The 19,524-nt window shown below is 42.8% G+C and overlaps 1 protein-coding gene across 1 annotated transcript in view; it reads right to left on the bottom strand.

Annotated features, from left to right (window-relative positions):
* The window catches only part of taok1b (TAO kinase 1b), a 121,064-nt gene that overhangs the window by 16,791 nt on the left and 84,749 nt on the right, over positions 1–19,524 (bottom strand). The window contains exons 11-15 of the mRNA XM_060936399.1: positions 11,739–11,906; positions 11,394–11,597; positions 11,006–11,143; positions 10,608–10,844; positions 7,153–7,281 (exon numbers count right to left, since the gene is read on the bottom strand). Of these exons, the coding sequence (XP_060792382.1) occupies positions 7,153–7,281; positions 10,608–10,844; positions 11,006–11,143; positions 11,394–11,597; positions 11,739–11,906 (876 nt within the window). The remainder of the gene's footprint in view (positions 1–7,152; positions 7,282–10,607; positions 10,845–11,005; positions 11,144–11,393; positions 11,598–11,738; positions 11,907–19,524) is intronic.

Here is a 19,524-nt window from a genome sequence, read left to right as displayed (position 1 = left end):
TCTTATTTTTCTCCTAACGTTTTTTAGGACAATATTTCTCCCTCAGTTTTCAACCAATCATCACCAAATTTCACATAAAGAATACCTCTGGGCTGAATTATGTTGCTATGACTTTTGGTGCTGATCTGGATCACCGAACTGGAATGATCCATGAAAAACGGGATTTTTTTCAAATCACTTATATCTCTGTCAATTTTCATAATTTTTTTTCAACCAGTTTTTAAAATTTTGTTCAGGGCGGCAGGGCGCAACTTTTCCTCACTAAGCGCCATTCTCTATCTCTTAAGGCCTCTGCATGCTCTTGCGACAAGGCTTTCGCAGATAGCTTTTCGCAGACAGTTGTAATTTATCGTTGAGCGGGGAGTAATAGGCGTGCACGATGTTATTCACCGCCACAACGCAAGGGGGCGCGAAGTCGCGAAATCGCTAGGAGTAGTTGGTGGGTGTGGTTAGTGGAGTGTTTATCCTCCGGTTACTTATAATGACTAGAACTGGAGTCGTATAGATGTACGTACTTCCTCACTTCCTCGATCAACCGCTCTTCGTGCTGCTCCATCTTCGCTCGGGTTTTTAAAAATGGCGGTAGTGAAAACAAACCAAACCGGGAAAATAGGGAAGCGGAAGTGCGTGTACAGCGGATGTAGAGTGGACCAATCAAGGCCAATTTATGCTGACAACGCAGTCCTCGCAGACGGCGTCGCAGATAGCGTCTGCGTAGCCCCCCCACCTTCGCAGACGCTCTGTGCGCACCTCCCAAAAATTGTGACCACCGCAGAAGCCTCGCAGACAGCGTCGCAGACAAGAGGGCTCTGATTGGTCCACTCTACATCCGCTGTACACGCACTTCCGCTTCACTACTTTCCCGGTTTGTTTTGTTTTCACGACCGGCATTTTTAAAAACACGAGCGAAGATGGAGCAGCACGAAGAGCGGTTGATCGAGGAAGTGAGGAAGTACGTACATCTATACGACTCCAGTTCTAGTCATTATAAGTAACCGGAGGATAAACACTCCACTAACCACACCCACCAACTACTCCTAGCGACTTCACGACTTCGCGCCCCCTTGCGTTGTAGCGGTGAATAACATCGCGCACGCCTATTACTCCCCGCTCAACGATAAATTACAACTGTCTGCGAAAAGCTATCTGCGAAAGCCTTGTCGCAAGAGCATGCAGAGGCCTTCAGAGCCCTCTTGTCTGCGACGCTGTCTGCGAGGCTTCTGCGGTGGTCACAATTTTTGGGAGGTGCGTGCAGAGCGTCTGCAAAGGTGGGGGGGCTACGCAGACGCTATCTGCGGCGCCGTCTGCGAGGACTGGGTTGTCAGCATAAATTGGCCTTTACCGTTCCGGATCTACAGGGTACACTGACCAGACGTCCCGGTTTGTAACAGCTAGCGCAAATTACAGTGACCTTAGTCACAATCTCTGTCTAGTATTCTAGTTGGTGTTTGAATTCACAAATCCTCTCATTCTCAGCCTTCAAACCGACCTAAAAGACTGTATGAATTTTCTTCTAGAATCTTCTCTTTATTTGAAATGTAGCTCGTTAAAACAATGACAATGGTAAGTTTTAAGGAGACACGAACAGATCTCGTCTGTCCATGCTGCTCCAGAGATAAACGTAGCATTAATATCACTTCACGTTTTACAGGTCGACATGGAAACGTGACGAACAGGGTTGTTTAGGCCTTCATGTGCAATTTAGTGGATGTTACTTTTTCTTTTTTTTTAATCCGCGTATGTGGGTCTGTCTCAGAAACTGGGTACTGTAGGGGTCCCCCACTAAATATACTCACAGTCAATAAACTATACGGTTTTGAATGGTGTTGTTGGTTTTAATTTGAAATAAAATGATGAAAGAAATAATACAGATAAAACTAAATCTTTGATGTGAATACTCTATTCAGAATTTGGCAAAAATTCTGCAAATTTGTGGAAAAATGGCGGCTTGATCTGGGACATGATAAATGGTTGACTACATCGCATTCCCTTAAGCTGGGCAGACACTGTGTGATTTTTTTCAATCGCGGTATTCAGCTGCTGCTCACACCGTACGAGTGAATCGCAGGGGTAAACAGCACGCAGCTTACGATTCTTGTTCTCGCACTATACGATCCGATGCTCGGATGCGATGCTCAGGATTTCAAACAGGTTTGATTTTCATCCGATCGATCGGGAGGAGGTCGTGAGGTGTTAATCGCTTGTCGTTACCCCATGTATACTACGCGATCCGAGACGCACGATTGAGCCAAAACTCGGCCCGATCTCCAAAATAGTCGCACGAGTGAAAATCGTGTCAAAATCGGGCCAAAAATCGCACAGTGTATGCCCAGCTTTAAAGGTCTCATTGCATTGTTTTTTCATTAATTGTGCGACGGTCTCTAGTATGAATGAATGCCCTGTGAGCTGGTTTTGGTGAAAAAAAAAAATGCTGTGGTTCTCCTGTTTCAGGCTGTTCTAGTTTGGTGGAGGAGTGGGTGGCGGGAGAACGACAGGATTTCAGCTCTTATTCATTAATATTCATGACACGTAAACGTGTTACCTCTGATTGGCTACGCTACCTCCAGTGGTATGTCGAGCGGATGTGAGTGTTTTTGTAAAAACTGTTTTGGTTGGCTATTATGGTCTCGACATCGATGTTTTGACCAATAACAACAGAGATGCCTACCCCAAATTTTGAATTTCAGTATTCTTGAAAACATTTTTCAGTATTTTGGAATGACTTTCAGTAACATTAATTTATGCGCATTTCCATTATAAAGAGGTGTGTATATATACCAATATGTTTAAGATTTAAATTATTAAAAAGTACTGTTTTGTGTGAATTGAATAAACAAAACGCGAGCAGCCATCTCAACTGAATTTCCACTCAACAAATTTCTAGAGCATACAATATATCACATTTTTCTAAATACAATAGTGTTCCCTGTTTGCAGACATTACGGTTGACTACCAATCATTGGTATTGAATGTAACTCCTCAAAAGTATTATATTATATTGCCTGGCAAAATGTTCTACCTGTTAACGGATTATAATAAAATTAAAAAAAAATTTCTTATTTCATGCCAAAGAGAGTCCGACATTGTTATCTTAATGTCCCAATATATAAATACTTCAGCATAATGCTTCAGAAGAGACATTGAATAAAATGACATTTATAATTGTATTTAAAACAGTGGAATGATCAATTTTTTGCCACAATCCCAACAGCACTAATCATAAAATTCTGTTTATGATCATACTACATGTACATTTGCACTTGCAACACTGAAAAGATTTTGAATTAAAGAAGTACAGCCAGTGTTTGATATTTCAGTGAATAAAAATCAGACATGTAAAAAGAAACTGAATAAATAAGTTTAACTCACATTTCATGGCACTAATTGGCAAGTTCAACTCCAAGCACAGGTCAACCATCACCGCTTCAGCACGTGTCACGTTCCGTGTCTTTTCATCCACAGATTTCGTAAAAAACCGCTGGATACCCCCAGATTTACTTTCCGCCTGACTCGCCATTTCAGCATACGCCATATGTTTTTTGTAGTTGACATGCCGCGTGCAGTCATCGCGACCACCATGAGTGATGTTAATGTCAGTTCTACACAGTTTGCAGTGCGCGTATCCATTGCCCTTTTGACTGGGTGTAATGCACGGCCATTCTACCGTATATCGTGGGAGGAACACCGGAGACCTGTGTTTCACTTGTCCCGATACTGAGCGTTTCATTTCCACTATTGAGAAGTAGCACCATGCGTGTGTGATGTCGAGTGAAAATAGCGCGAACAAATGTGCGGAATCTGCGCATGTCACGCACAGCACGTGCGGTTGTCGTAAAAATAAATAGCCGTGAATCGCGCATGGATTGAAAAAGTCGCTTGGACATTTAAAAACAACTCGCTGAAATTTTTTAAGACTTTATAATAATTCCGTACAGAATAACGCTGTTTGCCGTAACATCGTATTTACGTAACTTTTCCGTACAAAATACGGCCAATCCGTACTAGTAGGCATCTCTGTAACAATGTAGATAACACGAATTTTACATCACATTACATGCCTGTGTAATGTACTTGATGTGTTATTGTGTATTGCATAGTTTTAATTTCAACATAAATATATGCGCACACAATTAATTACTTGCACTTTATACTGTAAGTATGAAGCTTTAGCTAAGGGACCAGACATCTCGACGGGAACTTGGGCACTCCGGGTAGCTTCTGGCTATGAAAATAACAATTCTTAGACAGAAAATGATGAATCTCCTAACTATTTTCTTTCACTTTTACTTATCATTCATACCTTCTAATCTAATAAACTGAGGAAAACAAAATTGAATTCACACATCTTTATTTGCATTTTAAATTTTGCTTGTTGTACCCTAAATAAAATGTACTGATGATGATACTTTACAGTCTTTGGCTCTGAGCACACAATATTCATGTCACCTGGTTACCGTATCTGGTGCCGCCGAGTCACGGACGACGCCTAGCCTGATCCTGTACAGCAGAGATGAGATCCCTCAGGTCCATTGCCATGGCTGGTTTCACTTCATCCAGCCATCTGCTTCTGGCTCTGCCTCTCCTTCTTTCCCCTTCAATCATTCCCAACATCATGTCCTTTTCTACAGATGTCGGCATACGCACCACATGACCAAAATATCTTAGTTTTAGCCGAAGTGCTACGCCATCTAAATGAGTTTCTGCTACCACCCCAATCCATCGAATCACAGCTTCGTTTGTGATCTTGCTGGTCCAAGGAATTCTTAACAATCTTCGCCAACACCAGAGTTCTGCCACCTGCAACCTCCTCCTGATTTCTATGGTCATGGTTCACGATTCAGCACCATATACCGTAGCATGGTAAGTAGGACTATAGTTTTCATGAGTTGTGTTTCCGTGGACAGCTGAACGTCTCGGTCTTTCCAGATTCTGGTCATTTTCTTCATCACGCTCTTGCCAATGTTACCAGTGGGAAGAGGATGAACCTGATTTGCTCAAGAAAGAAGCTAGGAAAGCCTTTCAAGAAATTCATGTCAACTTTATTTAAGGGTGTTTTCACACTTGGTCCCTTTCAGCCATCTAACCGAACTCAGATCGATGACTCAGCATTTTTTGCGCATATGTGAACACTCCAACCGTACCCAGACCCCTTTAAAGCGAACCGAACTGAGACCACCTCAGGAGGTGGTCTCAGTACGGTTCGCTAAAAATCAACGGTACGGTTCGCCTAATCTGCGCATTGTGAACAAAAAGCGCAACGGGTTCACTTCGCCTTTTTCACTGTAGTTTAACCTTCTTCGTTTGCCGTAGTTGGTCACGTGACTGTAGCAGGGAAACTCAACTTCCTTTTGGAACTTACCACAGCCGCTGGAATAAATTTATTTTCCTTAATCCGCACTATTTTGATCACAGAATACAGCAGGGCAAGCATGGCAGCAGACATTTTGATTCAAGAGAAAATTACCCAGAATTCCGTGCACTGGGGGTCTGAGGGCTCTAGAGGACCTGGTGTGAACAGAAAGAGGACTGAGGCCCCATCAAAGCTTAACTGGACCAGAAAGAGAACCCAGTCCTCTTTGTAATAAATTCACAGTGTGAACACAAAAAGAACTGGGTTCTTTTTCTGTTGGTCCACTTTTTGGTCCACTTAAAGAGGACTTAAGGCCCGGTCCCACTGGCCGATGGACACAAAACGTATGCAAAAAGGACACAGCGGACGAGCAAAATTTCGGGGGTGGCTCTATCCGTTTTCATCCGCTCCAGAAATGGACAAAATTGGCAAAAATTTGCGAAAATAGAACGGAAAAGAACGGACGTGGGTAGTATATAGCGGGGATGTTAAACGCATGTTCATAGGAAGCCTAGCGGATGAAAGCGGATGGAAGTGGATGACAGCTCCGAAGGGGTTACCGGTGATAACTGAGAAGCGGACGCATAGCAGAAAGAGCGGATGCATAACGGATGAAGGGGATGCATCACGTACGCCTAACGGAAACAAAGGGGATGTTGCGCGGATGTATATCAGATGCAGACCGTTCACTGCGCATGCGGGGGGTATGAATTGCGTCTGCTCCGCGGATATAAAGGGATGCAGCACGCCGTCAGCATAAAGCGGAAAGACGTGCTGGCGGCTACATCGATACATCTCTACTACTAGATGATTTTCTCCCCCTTTTTATACAAAATATCGATTGTCCGCTAGGTGTCCTTCTACATACTCTAGACATACTCCAGACATGCTAAATATACGAGATACATCCCAGATATAAACGCTTTGTCCGTTTTGAATACTTTATATACGAGATGCATACGCTTACATCCTTTCTATTTCCGTGCTACTAACGATGAATAGACGTTTCATGTACCTTATCTTTCCTCCCTCTTTCCGTTTTCAGCTGCAGCGGATGTGAGTTGCGAGGATGCCCAGAGGATGCAGAGAGGATACAGCAGACGTTTAACGGATGATAACGGACATAGAACGTTTGTTGCTCGTATATGTCGCGGATTTACATCGTACACGGCGGAAAGTTCATCCGTTCTAAAAGTTTTGTGCAGCTCAAAACTTTTTGCGCGGATTAAATCACAGTGGACGGATGCTCGATGGATAGAGCGTATGAAGCACGTATGCAATGAGTACACAACGGATGCATAGCGTTTTCCAACGGATGGCAAAGATTTTTTTACGTTTTACATCCTCTTTGCATCCGTAAGTGCAGTGGGACCGGGCCTTAAGTCTGGTTCCTTTAAAGGGGACCAGGTGTGAAAACACCCTAAATATCCCACCATTGGTCCGGCTCAGCCAATCGGAGCATGAGAATCAATCAACAAATATGGTGTCGTTTCCGGTCATGCTAGACCTGAATCGAAGACAATTTCGCGTAGAATAATTGGATTTGCAGCAAATTATGGGTAGCGGATACGATATTTAAAAAAAAAAAACCCGCTTGAACGTTGAAAGGCAAGTTTTTATTTTTTTCTGGGATCGAGTAGCCGGTGCAGACTGTCAGTGTAGGTGGAGAAACCCGGTGCTTGTGCTCATCTCCGTATAACTAGGCGACAAGTGGACCCGAACCATGCCACTCGTAGCATAAGAGATCCTTTCATCACTCGTGTACGTGTGTGCTGTGAAACAGAAAAATGATCAAGTCAAACCTCTTTCAGTTGCTCCTTGCGTAGTTTATACTCCCGTTTCTGGGATTCCAGGAAGCTGCTTAGCTCTTTCTTTTGCTGGACCTGGATGTGCTGTTGGAACTTCTTCTCATCGTTGGCAAATGACTTGGCCTTTAAACACACAATAGCCAAATGTGTATTAATCATACATAACGCATCTTTGGTCATATACATACAGTGGATATATAAAAAGTCTACACACCCTGTTAAAATGATCGGTTTTTCTGATGTAAAAAAAAAAAAAGAGACCACAATAAATAATTAAAACTTATCCCACCTTGAGTATGACCTATAACCTGTACAATTCAATTGAAAAACAAACAAATCTGTTCAGGGGAAAAACATTTAAAAAAACGTACAATAAGCTGGTTGCATAAGAGTGCACACGCTTAAACTAATACTTTGTTGAAGCACCTTTTGATTTAATTACAGCGTTCAGTCTTTTTGGGTCGGAGTCTATCAGCCTGTCACAGCTAGACTTGGCATTATTTGCCCACTCTTCCTTGTAAAAGCGCTCCAAATCTGTCAGATTGCGAGGGCGTCTCTTGTGCACTGCCCTCTTCAGGTCACCACACAGATTTTCAATTGGATTTAGGTCTGGGCTCTGGCTGGGCCGTTCCAAAACTTTTTTGGAGTCATTGTCGTGCTGAAAGATGAAATTCCTCTTCATCTTCATCTTTCTAGCAGACACCTGAAGATTTTGGGCCAAAAAATTGACTGGTATTTAGAAATGTTCATAATTCCCTCCACCTTGACTAAAGCCCCTGTTCCAGCTGAAGAAAAACAACCCAAAACATGATGCTGCCACCACCATGCTTCACCATGGGTATGGTGTTCTTTTGGTGATGCAGTGTTGTTTTTGCGCCAAACATACCTTTTGGAATTAGAGATGAAAGTGGAGCAAAGGAAAAAACCCTGAAATGGGGGCGCGGCGGCAACGTCCCCCGAAAATATTTTAGTAACATAACACGCAAAACCCTGCATTCTAGTGCATTTTAGTACTTATTTTCACTAAAACAAGTTATAACTTTTAAGCCTTTTTCTTTCATGTACATTAATGATTAACATGTCAAAAATATCAAATTTAATTCCCCTAGTTAATGAGTAGTTTTCAGGAGTGCATTTAGAAAACGCGGTGATTTTCCTGCTACACAGTTCATTACTTTGAAAAAAAAAATCAGACAGTTGAAGGTAAACTCAGCAAAATCCCAAAACAGTGCTGTTAAAAAGTAAAGGTCTGTTAGAGTTTCTAAAGCTTTCAGGTTTCAATGTTGGGGACACTGAGCCTTGTTTATCAATCTTTTAGTAGAGTTGTGCGTTTGCAGAAGCGAAAGTGAACTAAAAATTCCCAATTCATATTTATGCGAGTTGAAGCCAATTGTTTACATTAGTTCGTATTGTCTGTAAATTTAAACACACCAATGAATACCAAATTTCTCATGTAAATCAGGGGCATAGCTAGGATTTTTCAGGGTGTGTGTGTGTGTCACACACTGACTGGCAGCCTGAGTGCATTATGTAACAAAAAATAAATTACCATTGCTAGTTTTAGGCAGGGGCGGCACAGTGGTGTAGTGGTTAGCGCTGTCGCCTCACAGCAAGAAGGTCCTGGGTTCGAGCCCCGGGGCTGGCGAGGGCCTTTCTGTGCGGAGTTTGCATGTTCTCCCCGTGTCCGCGTGGGTTTCCTCCGGGTGCTCCGGTTTCCCCCACAGTCCAAAGACATGCAGGTTAGGTTAACTGGTGACTCTAAATTGAGCGTAGGTGTGAATGTGAGTGTGAATGGTTGTCTGTGTCTATGTGTCAGCCCTGTGATGACCTGGCGACTTGTCCAGGGTGTACCCCGCCTTTCGCCCGTAGTCAGCTGGGATAGGCTCCAGCTTGCCTGCGACCCTGTAGAACAGGATAAAGCGGCTAGAGATAATGAGATGAGATGAGTTTTAGGCAGCTTAGAAACCGGCTCTTCCATCATTGCTGTTTCTTCCACGGTTTCTTGATGTTGTGTTCTCGAAACGGCACTAAAACTTAGCTTCGAAACCACAAAATGCAACTTTGCTGGGGGGAAAAAAAAAAAAAAAAAATATATATATATATATATATATATATATATAATAAATTGCTGACCTCTCTTCACGTCGAAAGAAGGAGGAACGTTTTGCTTGTTTTGACATGGTGAATTATTAACACAAGAGGAAATACTCGTAATTCACAACTAAAAAGACTGCAGCTACACTGGCAGCTTGAACACGCTTTCTAGTGCGATTATGTTGCACTTGTGCAGAACGGTGTCAGTCCTGCGCGCCTTAGCTCGTGCACCTGAAAGCGCGCCGTGGCACCGTTAACAAAGAACACCTGTCTTTAATCAATGAACTATGTTTGGGCTATTTAAGGACCGCGCCCATGCAAGGACGATGCGAAGTATTACACCACGTCTAGGAACGCGAAAAATCCGAAAAATAGATTTCTCCATTTGGAAAACCGGAGATTTTCAAGAGTTTTGTCAAATATCCAGATTTCCGGGTCATTAGCGGAAAAAATCCAGCGGAAAATCTAAAATTCCGGAATTCCAGGAAATTCCGGAACACTTTCATGACTACGGAATTGTGGCCAAAAAGTTTAACCTTGGTTTCATCAGACCATAACACATTTTCCCACATGCTTTTGGGAGATTTGATGTGGTTTTTTTTTTTTGCTAAATTTAGCCGGGCCTGGATGTTTTTCTTTGACGCTACCTCATAGTCCAGACATATGGAGAATATGGGAGATTGCTGTCACATGTAGTACACAACCAGTACTTGCCAGAAATTCCTGCAGCTCCTTCAGTGTTGCTGTAGGCCTCTCGGCAGCCTCCCTGACCAGTTTATCTTGTCTTTTCATCAATTTTGGAGAGACGTCCAGTTCTCGGTAATGTCACTGTTGTCCCATATTTTCTCCACTTCTTGATGACTGTCTTCACTGTACTCCATGGTTTATCTAATGCTGTGGAAATGTTTTTGTCCCCTTCTCCTGACTGATACCTTTCAACAATGAGATCCCTCTGATGCTTTGTAAGCTCTCTGTGAACCCTGGCTTTTGCTGGAGGATGCAACGGAGTAAATGTCTGAACTTTATTTGGGGTTAATCAGAGTCATTTTAATTGATGGCAGGTGTGAACCCAAAAAAACTGAATGCTGTAATTAAATCAAAACGTGCTTCAACAAAGTATTAGTTTAAGGGTGTGCACACTTATGCAACCAGCTTACTGTACGTTTTTTCCCCCCCTAACAGATTTGTTTGTTTTTCAGTTGAATTGTCCAGGTTATAGGTCACACTAAAGGTGGGAAAAGTTTTTAAATTATTTATCGTGGTCTCAGTTTTTTTTTTTACATACATATCGAGTAGGAATGTGCAGCAACTGATGTAATAAAAACCAGTTTATCCCGTAACTGATGCATGCTTACATCTTTCTCCATGGATGCTTGGTGCTTCTTGACCAGTTTCTCGATCTCGGCTGCGAAACTGTTCCGCTGAGTCTCCAGCTCCTTGTCCAGCTTCAGCCTGTGCTCATCCATCTCAGCCTTGAGCTTGTTCTCCAGGGCCATCAGGTGCTTCTGGTGCTGCCGTCTCATGCGCTTATAGCCAGACATCTGCTCTCTCAGCTCTGAGTCCTGCTCATGTTCTTGCATCTGCCTAGTCACCTAGAGAGCAAAGACCTAGTGAGCTACACCCCATACAAATCTCCTCTCACTTACTTTCCTTGCATCATCAACAACACTGCAATTCAATCTCCTCGTTACATAATCATTAAATCATACATTCTATTGAGAGGAGCACAAAAGCCACTCCCAGTATGACTCACCAGTGAGGCTGTGCGGATGGTGGCAAAGTGCTCGCGGTTTCGGTGGTATTTGCGCGGGGGCGGCTGTGCTGGAGCTGCCTGGGCCTCGGAGGGATGACTACGTGCCTCTGGGTCATCTCGGTAAACCTCTTCCTCTTCCTGTTAGTACAGACAAAGGAATAACGAGACCTCTTAGTATCTGAAATAGATTAGGTCAGTTCTCGAGTATCTCAGTTCTCAAGAACTTTAAGTGATGTGTGCAGCCATTATTTGAGATAGGAATAACTAGGAGGACTCGTTAATTGAGACGTATATAATGACACTGGCTAAATGCAAGTCCAAATCTGAGCTGAAAGGTTAAATAATAGTGCTAATGGAAGAAGAAGAAGAAGAAGCAGAATGAACATACAGGTTTGAGGTGTATGACGGAGCTGTTGGACATGACGGTGTGGTCTCCTTCCATCAGGTCCAGTTCACTCTTATCATCTGCAGCATCAGGAAGGCTGTTGACAGAGCTGCTCTGAGAGCTGGCACTAATCGACATGCTGGGGATGGACTGGTTACTTCCTACACTGTTCACTGTGCCTGTACGCCCAGCTCCATGCTCAGGCTCCTACACACACACACGCACAAATTTCATGAGATGCCAAAGTCTAAGCCTTTCATGACACCACAGAGCAATATTTTGGACACACTTTATGATTTGAAAAGCCTGTTAGGTTAGGATTTAGAGGTTGGACTGTATGAGCTTGACCTCATCTCCCTCTGGGGCCTCAGTAGCTGGCCCGTTGTGGGCCTCCTGAAAGAGGATCTTCTTCATTTTGCGGTACTGCAGGTTGTCCAGCTCCCGGACTGCGTCCTTGGTCCGCATGATCAGGTCAATCAGGACAGTCTCTGGTCTCTCTCGCTGAACAAATGCATGCTATGGGCAGAGCGGGTAAGTTCAAATAAAGCAGCTTTTTTTTTTTTTTTTTAATTAATGTTTTTTACTGACTAACCCTATTCCTGAAGAGCAACAGAATTCAATTTGACCGATCCAACAGACTTAATCCCATTAATGAAGTAGACAGATTATCAGGATTAAGTGTGTCGGTTTGGGGTTTGAATTGAATTTTATAGGAGTAGTATATGTTCAGGTGCTCACTGAACAAAGCAATACAAGAGTGCTCCGAGAGCACAATATCCCCCGCTGGCAACTGTGCCATAACTCTGGTGAAATGTGACTGAATTGAACGAAATTGCAGTATGCATATTACTGACATATAACAAAGAATCTTGCCAAGTTTCGTGAAATTCCTCCAAAAACTGTGAGAGGAGTTGATTTCAGAAGGTGAGCACCCTTCCTGGGACAGACGGACATCGCAACAACATAATCCCCCTTCGGGTCTTTTGGCCAGTGGGGGATAAAAACTTTTTTGCCAAATTACATGAAATTCCTCCAAAAATTGTGAGGGAAGTTGATTTCAGAAAGCAAGCACATCTTGATGAAACTGCCAAAGTTTGTTAATAATCAAGGGTCAAAACTCTGGGAAAATTTTCACAAACGAAATTAAATCGCAATATGCGCATTACCGTCATATAACAAGGCCTTTTGCCAAGCTTCGAGAAATTCGTCCAAAAATTGTGAGAGGAGTTGATGTCAGAACGCAAGCGCACCTTCATGAAATTATGAAAGTACAAAGTTGTTAATCAAGGGCTGTAACTCTGGTAAAATGCGACCGAATTGAACAAAATAACAATATGCGTACTACTGGCATAACAAGGCTTTTTACCAAATTTCGTGAAATTCCTCCAAAAATTGCGAGAGGAGTTGATGTCAGAAGGAAAACACACTCATGAAATTGTCAGAGTATAAGTTTGCTAATCAAGGGCTGTGACTCTTAAAACATGACCCAACTGAACAAAATTACAACATGTGTATTACCGACACATAACTTATGGCCCTTTTCCACTACCCTTTTTCAGCTCACTTCAGCTCACTTCAGCCCGACACGGCTCGCGTTTCGACTACCAAAAACCAGCACGACTCAGCTCGCTTCAGCCCTGCTTAGCCCCTAAAACTCGCACCGTTTTGGAGTGGGGCTGAAGCGAGCCAAAGCGAGCCGACTGAGGCTGGGGGCGTGAGCAGACACTCCCCTGTGCACTGATTGGTGAGGAGGAGTGTCCTCACATGCCCACACACGCCCCGCGAGCGCGCTGGGATCTGTAAACACCGCAAACCCGGAAGGAGAAGAATTACGAATTACGAGAATTTCTGAAGCCTTATGCGCCTCGCCTCATCTATACGCTCTTGCCAGTATCTACTGGCGTTGTCAGTGACAACAAGCCACAGCACCAAGACCAGCAACACTAACGACTCCATGTCCTCCATGTTTATTGTTTACTATTCGGGTTGTGAGACTACCGCTTAAAAGATCACTGATGTCACTGTTTGCGCTGCTTAACGACATTACGTGACGTCCACCCACTTTCGCTAACTCCACCCAATGTGTCCACCCACTTCCAGCCAGCACGGTTCAGCGCGATTGTAGTCGAAATGCAACTCCAACAGCCCCGCTCAGCTCGACTCAGCACGGCACAGCTCAGCCCGACTCAGCCGCGTTTGTAGTGGAAAAGCGGCAAAAGAGTCCTGCCAAGTTTCGTGAAATTCCTCTAAACATTGTGAGAGGAGTTGATGTCAGAAGGTGAGCACCCTTCCCGGGACGGACGGACAGATGGAAATCGCCACGACATGATCCCCCTTCGGGCCTTTTGGCCAGTGGGGGATAACAAGGCCACGCAGATCAATGCACATTAAGCAGAAACATTTGTAAAATGTTTGAATAAAACGACAAACCGTTACATTAAACAAAAGTGTGATAGAATTGATGGTCCGGTTTTGACAGGTAAATTAAACAAAAGAGCAATAAAATGTTCTCAAATGTTATAATTCAAAAAGTTAATTCTACAGTATGTTGTACTGGTCTTAATTCAGTTATAAGTGATTTTATGTACTTATTGACTGAGTGGGAAGGCCGGACGGGAAAATATTTGGCTTGAGGTCATGCTGTATGGACCGAACACAGCGAGATCCATACAAATGACCAAGAGCCAAATATTTTCCCATCCGGCCCGACCTAACTCAGTCAATAAGCGTTTTATCATATGACCTTTTTTAACTAACATACACAGTGGAAAACAATAGACAATGATGTGCGAAAAACCAACCAATCGATTTTTATTTGATTGACAGCAAACTATTTATATGCTGAATCACCTTTGCACAAGTTTGAAATAAGTGTCTTTATTTTTTTCGCGGTCCAAATCCTGCGCTCTGATTGGCTGGCGAGCGGGTCCGTATCCTACAGTACGGACCCCAGTTACAGACCCCGGTTACGGACCTAGCAACTCACTCGTTCACAACAACAACAACAAACATAGTAGCAATTTTTGTCAACATTTATCTTTTTTTTTTTAAGATTTATTTATAAGATTATCAAAAATCTTGCAAATTTTTGGTAGCATTTCTCAGGAGAATAGCATTAATTTTACAGCATGGATAGCGATAACGACAGTGTTCACAGCGAAAGTAAGTTTTACTACCCTGAGGAAGAAGAAATAAAAGAAAACATTTCAGGAGAAAGCTAAAAACCTGTAACTGTTGCTAACACCGAGCAAAAACATGACTGAAACCTGAATGACTCAATTTTACAAAAATAGGGGACTACATAGGCCGCAAAATGTAGTTTTTTTTCCTGCCATGGAAGTGCACTTGTATACCGAGGAGGAAGCAGTTTGCATTACAGCCGTGAATGAGGATTCAAAATGGCGCCTCGGCTCGGTTTTCCCTTTCGGGCACTCTCGTTTTCTGTTAGAATTTGGTAAAGAAAAAAATAAATATATTATTTACCAGCTTAAGGTCGGTCCGTATGGTGAAATACCGTGAGCTCAACCTTGAATACTGACCTCGGCCCAGAGGGCCTCAGTCAGTACTTTCAAGACCTCAGTCACGATATTTCACGATACGGACCTCCCAGCTGGTAAAGAACATTAATATGAATTCTATAAAATACAACTGACTTTACTGTTCTCTCGAAATAAATGATTTTAAGATAACGTCGTTAGTAAAAATCAGTTCAAACTCGAGTCAGCTCATGCACACCATCAATACGAGCCTATTAAAGGTGGGGTACGAGATGTTTTTCAGGAGTAATTTTTTCCATATTGCTTGAAAAGCTCCTCACACCCATGTTGCAAGCAGTACAATAGAAGGTTTGACCCAAAAACGAAATATTTTAATCCAGTCTACAGTGTAAAATAAAGGAAAAACGCCATCCAATCATATCGAGGTACCACCTCAAAATGATTGGATACTGATACGTCAATCAGACTGAAGCCTGCGAGTAGCCCCTCCCCCACCCGCTGCGCTTCGAGACAGAGAAATGCATACAAAAAGAGCAGTCTTCCCTCAGAGCGGCTCCCTCCAAACAACGGGGATTTACCCAAAAACGGAAGGAGATATTCACAAAATTCTTTCACAGTGAGTGCCACAAGGCTCTCCTGAACATACTGATGTAATTTTTTTGTCTGTAGTGTAAAAAATGAGGTCACTAGAGCGAGTTAAAAACGAGTGACTTTTCTGCTAAGTTTATAATGGCAGTCTATGGGCTGGGCGCCTGTGCTCTCTTCACTTTCAGGCTTCTCATTCAAAAACTGCAAGTCCTATCGTGTAGGTAGACACATTGTGTGAATCAGGACAAGTGTGGCTACTACTTTTGAGAAAATTATGTGTGTGGAGTGAAAATTGGGGCTGAAAACACAGTTTAAATGAGAAAGTTTGAGCTATTTTTCCAATTTCTCAGGCTTTATAAGGGGGAGGAGGGGTGGAGACGGGGGGTGGGAGCATGGCGAGGGCGGGCGTGTTTCTTTTCAAATTATGGCTTGCAGGAACCGTTATTCCAAAATCTTGTACCCCACCTTTAAGTCAACGCAAAGGAAAGCAAAATAGAGTCAAGTCAGTTCAATCTTCTTCATCCGATGATGACTCGATAACAAAAACGTCGGTTTTTTTGGAATAATATATATGTGTGACCCTAGCACCTAGAAGAAAAAGACTTTGTATATAAACGTAGCATTGAATACTTCATGAAAAGGAAGACAAAGTGTCAGGTTTGTAGTCTAAATTTCTTTTTTTTTTCTTCACTTGTATATAGAAACTACACAGCAAGATGTCCAGCTCCTTAGGAGGCGATGACTTATAGCCTAGGTCACAACCGGACGTACGATTTTTTTGGCCATGCGATTTTTGGCGTTTCCCAAATCGCTGCGTTTTTTTTTGTTGTTGTTCGTGGAGAAAGACGCACGTTGACCATAAGTTTGTCTTGCAACCTGAAAAAAACGTAAGCGCCCGTAGAGTTTGTTTGACATGACAAAGAACCTCTGCGGCCGGTCTGCGGCCAGTCTACGGCTCGAAAATCAGCACGTCACACGCGCGCCCTCCGTGCGTTTCTTGCGTTTTTTTGCACGTAGACCGGCCGTAGGAGCACGTACGGCTGGTTGTGACCGAGGCTTATGTCTCTTTCCTCCTTAACTTCAGCAAGAAATCTTTTCAAAACATTCATGTCATACTTTTTTTTTTAACGGTGTTTTTCTTCTTGTTGTCCTTGTATAAACAAGTGAATTCTTCACTCGAAAGCACCTTTTTTTCATTTTCTTCTACAATTTCAGCTTGTTCAATGAAGTCTGTGTCTGATAAATCATCTGGATAATAAAATTCACTTTCACTGTACTCAGTTGTGTCGCTTTTTTTTTTCAAAGTAACAATTCAGAGCAAAATGAAAATGACGGGAGCGAGGGAAACGGGTCCGGGGCCACGTACGTTTTTTTTCCAGACCGGATTCAAAAATCCGTATCTGCCCAGTCATGTGGTTTTATTATGAGCGCGTGTGCGGGTCAGTACGGGTCATATGATAAAATTGGTTATCCCTTGGAATGAACCATCTACGACTGGGGATGCAGCAATTCAAATTTTTTTAAATGTTCATATCCTATTCGTATACTACTCCGATAAAATTCAGTTCAAACCCCAAACTAACACACTTAACCCAGATAATCAGTGTACTTAATTAACCGGATCAGCTCTGTTGGATTTGTTGAATTTAATAATGAACTGATCCAGAAAAGAGTATTCAGCAGAAAATCACTAACGTGTACCAAATGAGGGCCAAAAACTGACCATGTCCTTTCTAGCAGAAACTTTAAACCTTCCGGCAAAAAAGTTACATACGTTCAAGTTACGGCACTATCAGGGGCCTACGGACACTACGTTTTGCTGTATTACTCTGTACATCTGATGCATGCTTTTCATGTTCCGATTAGCTAACAATATTCAGGTCGACAATTTTTAGAAGCAATACTATCCCATAGAGATGAAAGTGGAGCAAAGAAAAAAATCCTCAACTTTTTTAAGTCAAACTAAGATGGGATGGGGGGGGGCAATGTCCCCTGAAAAAATTTTAATAACATGACACGGAAAACCCTGCATTCTAGTACTTATTTTCACTAAAACAAGTTATAAGTTTTAAAGGGATAGTTTGGGATTTTTGACATGAATCTATATGGCATCCCCATCAATAGTGTCGTGCAAATACACTGACTTACCCCTGACAGCATCCTGGGAGTCCAGTTCTTGTCCAGTTTTGGTCCAGACGAAAGTAGTCCGGCAAGTATGTTGGGGTCACGAAAGTAAAACGTTTTTCGTCTCAAAACAGTATGTGTTCAAAAGAGTGATATATTTGCATCACAAAACCGTTGCCAAATAAAAAGTCAGACCTCGAAATCGCTTGGCACTATTTTCTCTCCCTTCTTATCACTGCGCGCTGCCGCCAGGTGACAGCCACGGCTGTTTCAGTCATTGTTTACTAGTGATGGGAATTTCGGCTCTTTTGGCTCTTCTTACTATAAGGAGCCGGCTCTTTCGGAAGATTTTTTATAATTATTTCTCATGACTTGTACATTCACATCGAGTACACATATCAATGCAAATTAACACGAAGGGATTTACTAGACCAATTTATATCTGGAACTATTTTCAGCCACAGCACAGGCAAAGCACCGCTGCAGGCGCAAAGACACCGCGCAGCGCCTGAAAACGGGTGCGCAGCGCCTGAAAACCCGTTTTCAGGCGCTGCGCGGTGTCTTTGCGCCTTCCTTTTCCGACCTATTCCTTTAATTGCTGCAATTAACTAGTTAATTCTGATTCTATTTCTCCTCTCAGTTATAATCTGTCCTGCTTTTGAAAAGATCCTCTCTGGGGGGACAGATGCTGCCACTATACACATCCTCCGTGCCATCACGTGTGTAAGCCGTGGATAGAGTGCAGCCTTGGTCTCCCACCAGCTTAGCGGGTCTGCGTTTCGCTGTCACCTGCCGGCAGCGCGCAGTGATAAGAAGGGAGAGAAAATAGTGCCAAGCGATTTCGAGGTCTGACTTTTTATTTGACAACGGTTTTGTGATGCAAATATATCACTCTTTTGAACACATACTGTTTTGAGACGAAAAACGTTTTACTTTCGTGACCCCAACAAACTTGCCGGACTACTTTCGTCTGGACCAAAACTGGACAAGAACTGGACTCCCAGGATGCTGTCAGGGGTAAGTCAGTGTGTTTGCACGACACTATTGATGGGGATGCCATACAGATTCATGTCAAAAATCCCGAACTATCCCTTTAAGCCTTTTTCTTTCATGTACAGTGCCTTGAAAAAGTATTCATACCCCTTGAACTTCTTCACATTTTTCCGCCTTACAACCACGAACTTAAAAGTTTTTTATTGAGATTTTATGTGACAGACCAACACAGAGTAGCACATAATTGTGAAGTGAAACAAAAATGATAAATGGTCTTCAAAATTTTAAACAAATAAAAATCTGAAACATGTGGTGTGCATTAGTATTCAGCCCCCTGTACTCTGATACCTCTAAATACAATCCAGTGCAATCAATTGCCTTCAGAAGTCATCTAATTAGTTAATAGAGTCCTACTGTGTGTAATTTACTCTCAGCATAAATACACTTGTTCTGTGAAGGCCTCAGTGGTTCAGAACACTGAAGAACAAACAGCATCATGAAGACCAAAGAACTCACCAGACAGGTCAGGGATAAAGTTCTGGAGAAGTTTAAAGAAGGGATAGGTTATAAAAAAAATATCCCAAGCTCTGAACATCTCAAGAAACACTGTTCAATCCATCATTCAAAAATGGAAAAAGTATGGCACAACTGCAAACCTACCAAGACATGGCCGTCCACCTAAACTGACAGAGCGAGCAAGGAGAGCACTGGTCAGAGAAGCAGCCAAGAGGCCCATGATCACTCTGGAGGAGCTGCAGAAATCCACAGCTCAGGTGGGAGAATCTGTGCACAGGACAACTATAAGTCGTACACTCCACAAATCTGGCCTTTTTGGACGAGTGGCAAGAAGAAAGCCACTGTTGAAAGACAGGCATAAGAAGCCATGTAGGGGACACAGCAAACATGTGGAAGAAGGTGCTTTGGTCAGATGA

Source organism: Neoarius graeffei, chromosome 12, assembly GCF_027579695.1.
Source record: "Neoarius graeffei isolate fNeoGra1 chromosome 12, fNeoGra1.pri, whole genome shotgun sequence".
NCBI classification, from domain to species: domain Eukaryota; kingdom Metazoa; phylum Chordata; class Actinopteri; order Siluriformes; family Ariidae; genus Neoarius; species Neoarius graeffei.
This window is presented reverse-complemented; position numbering and strand designations above follow the sequence as displayed.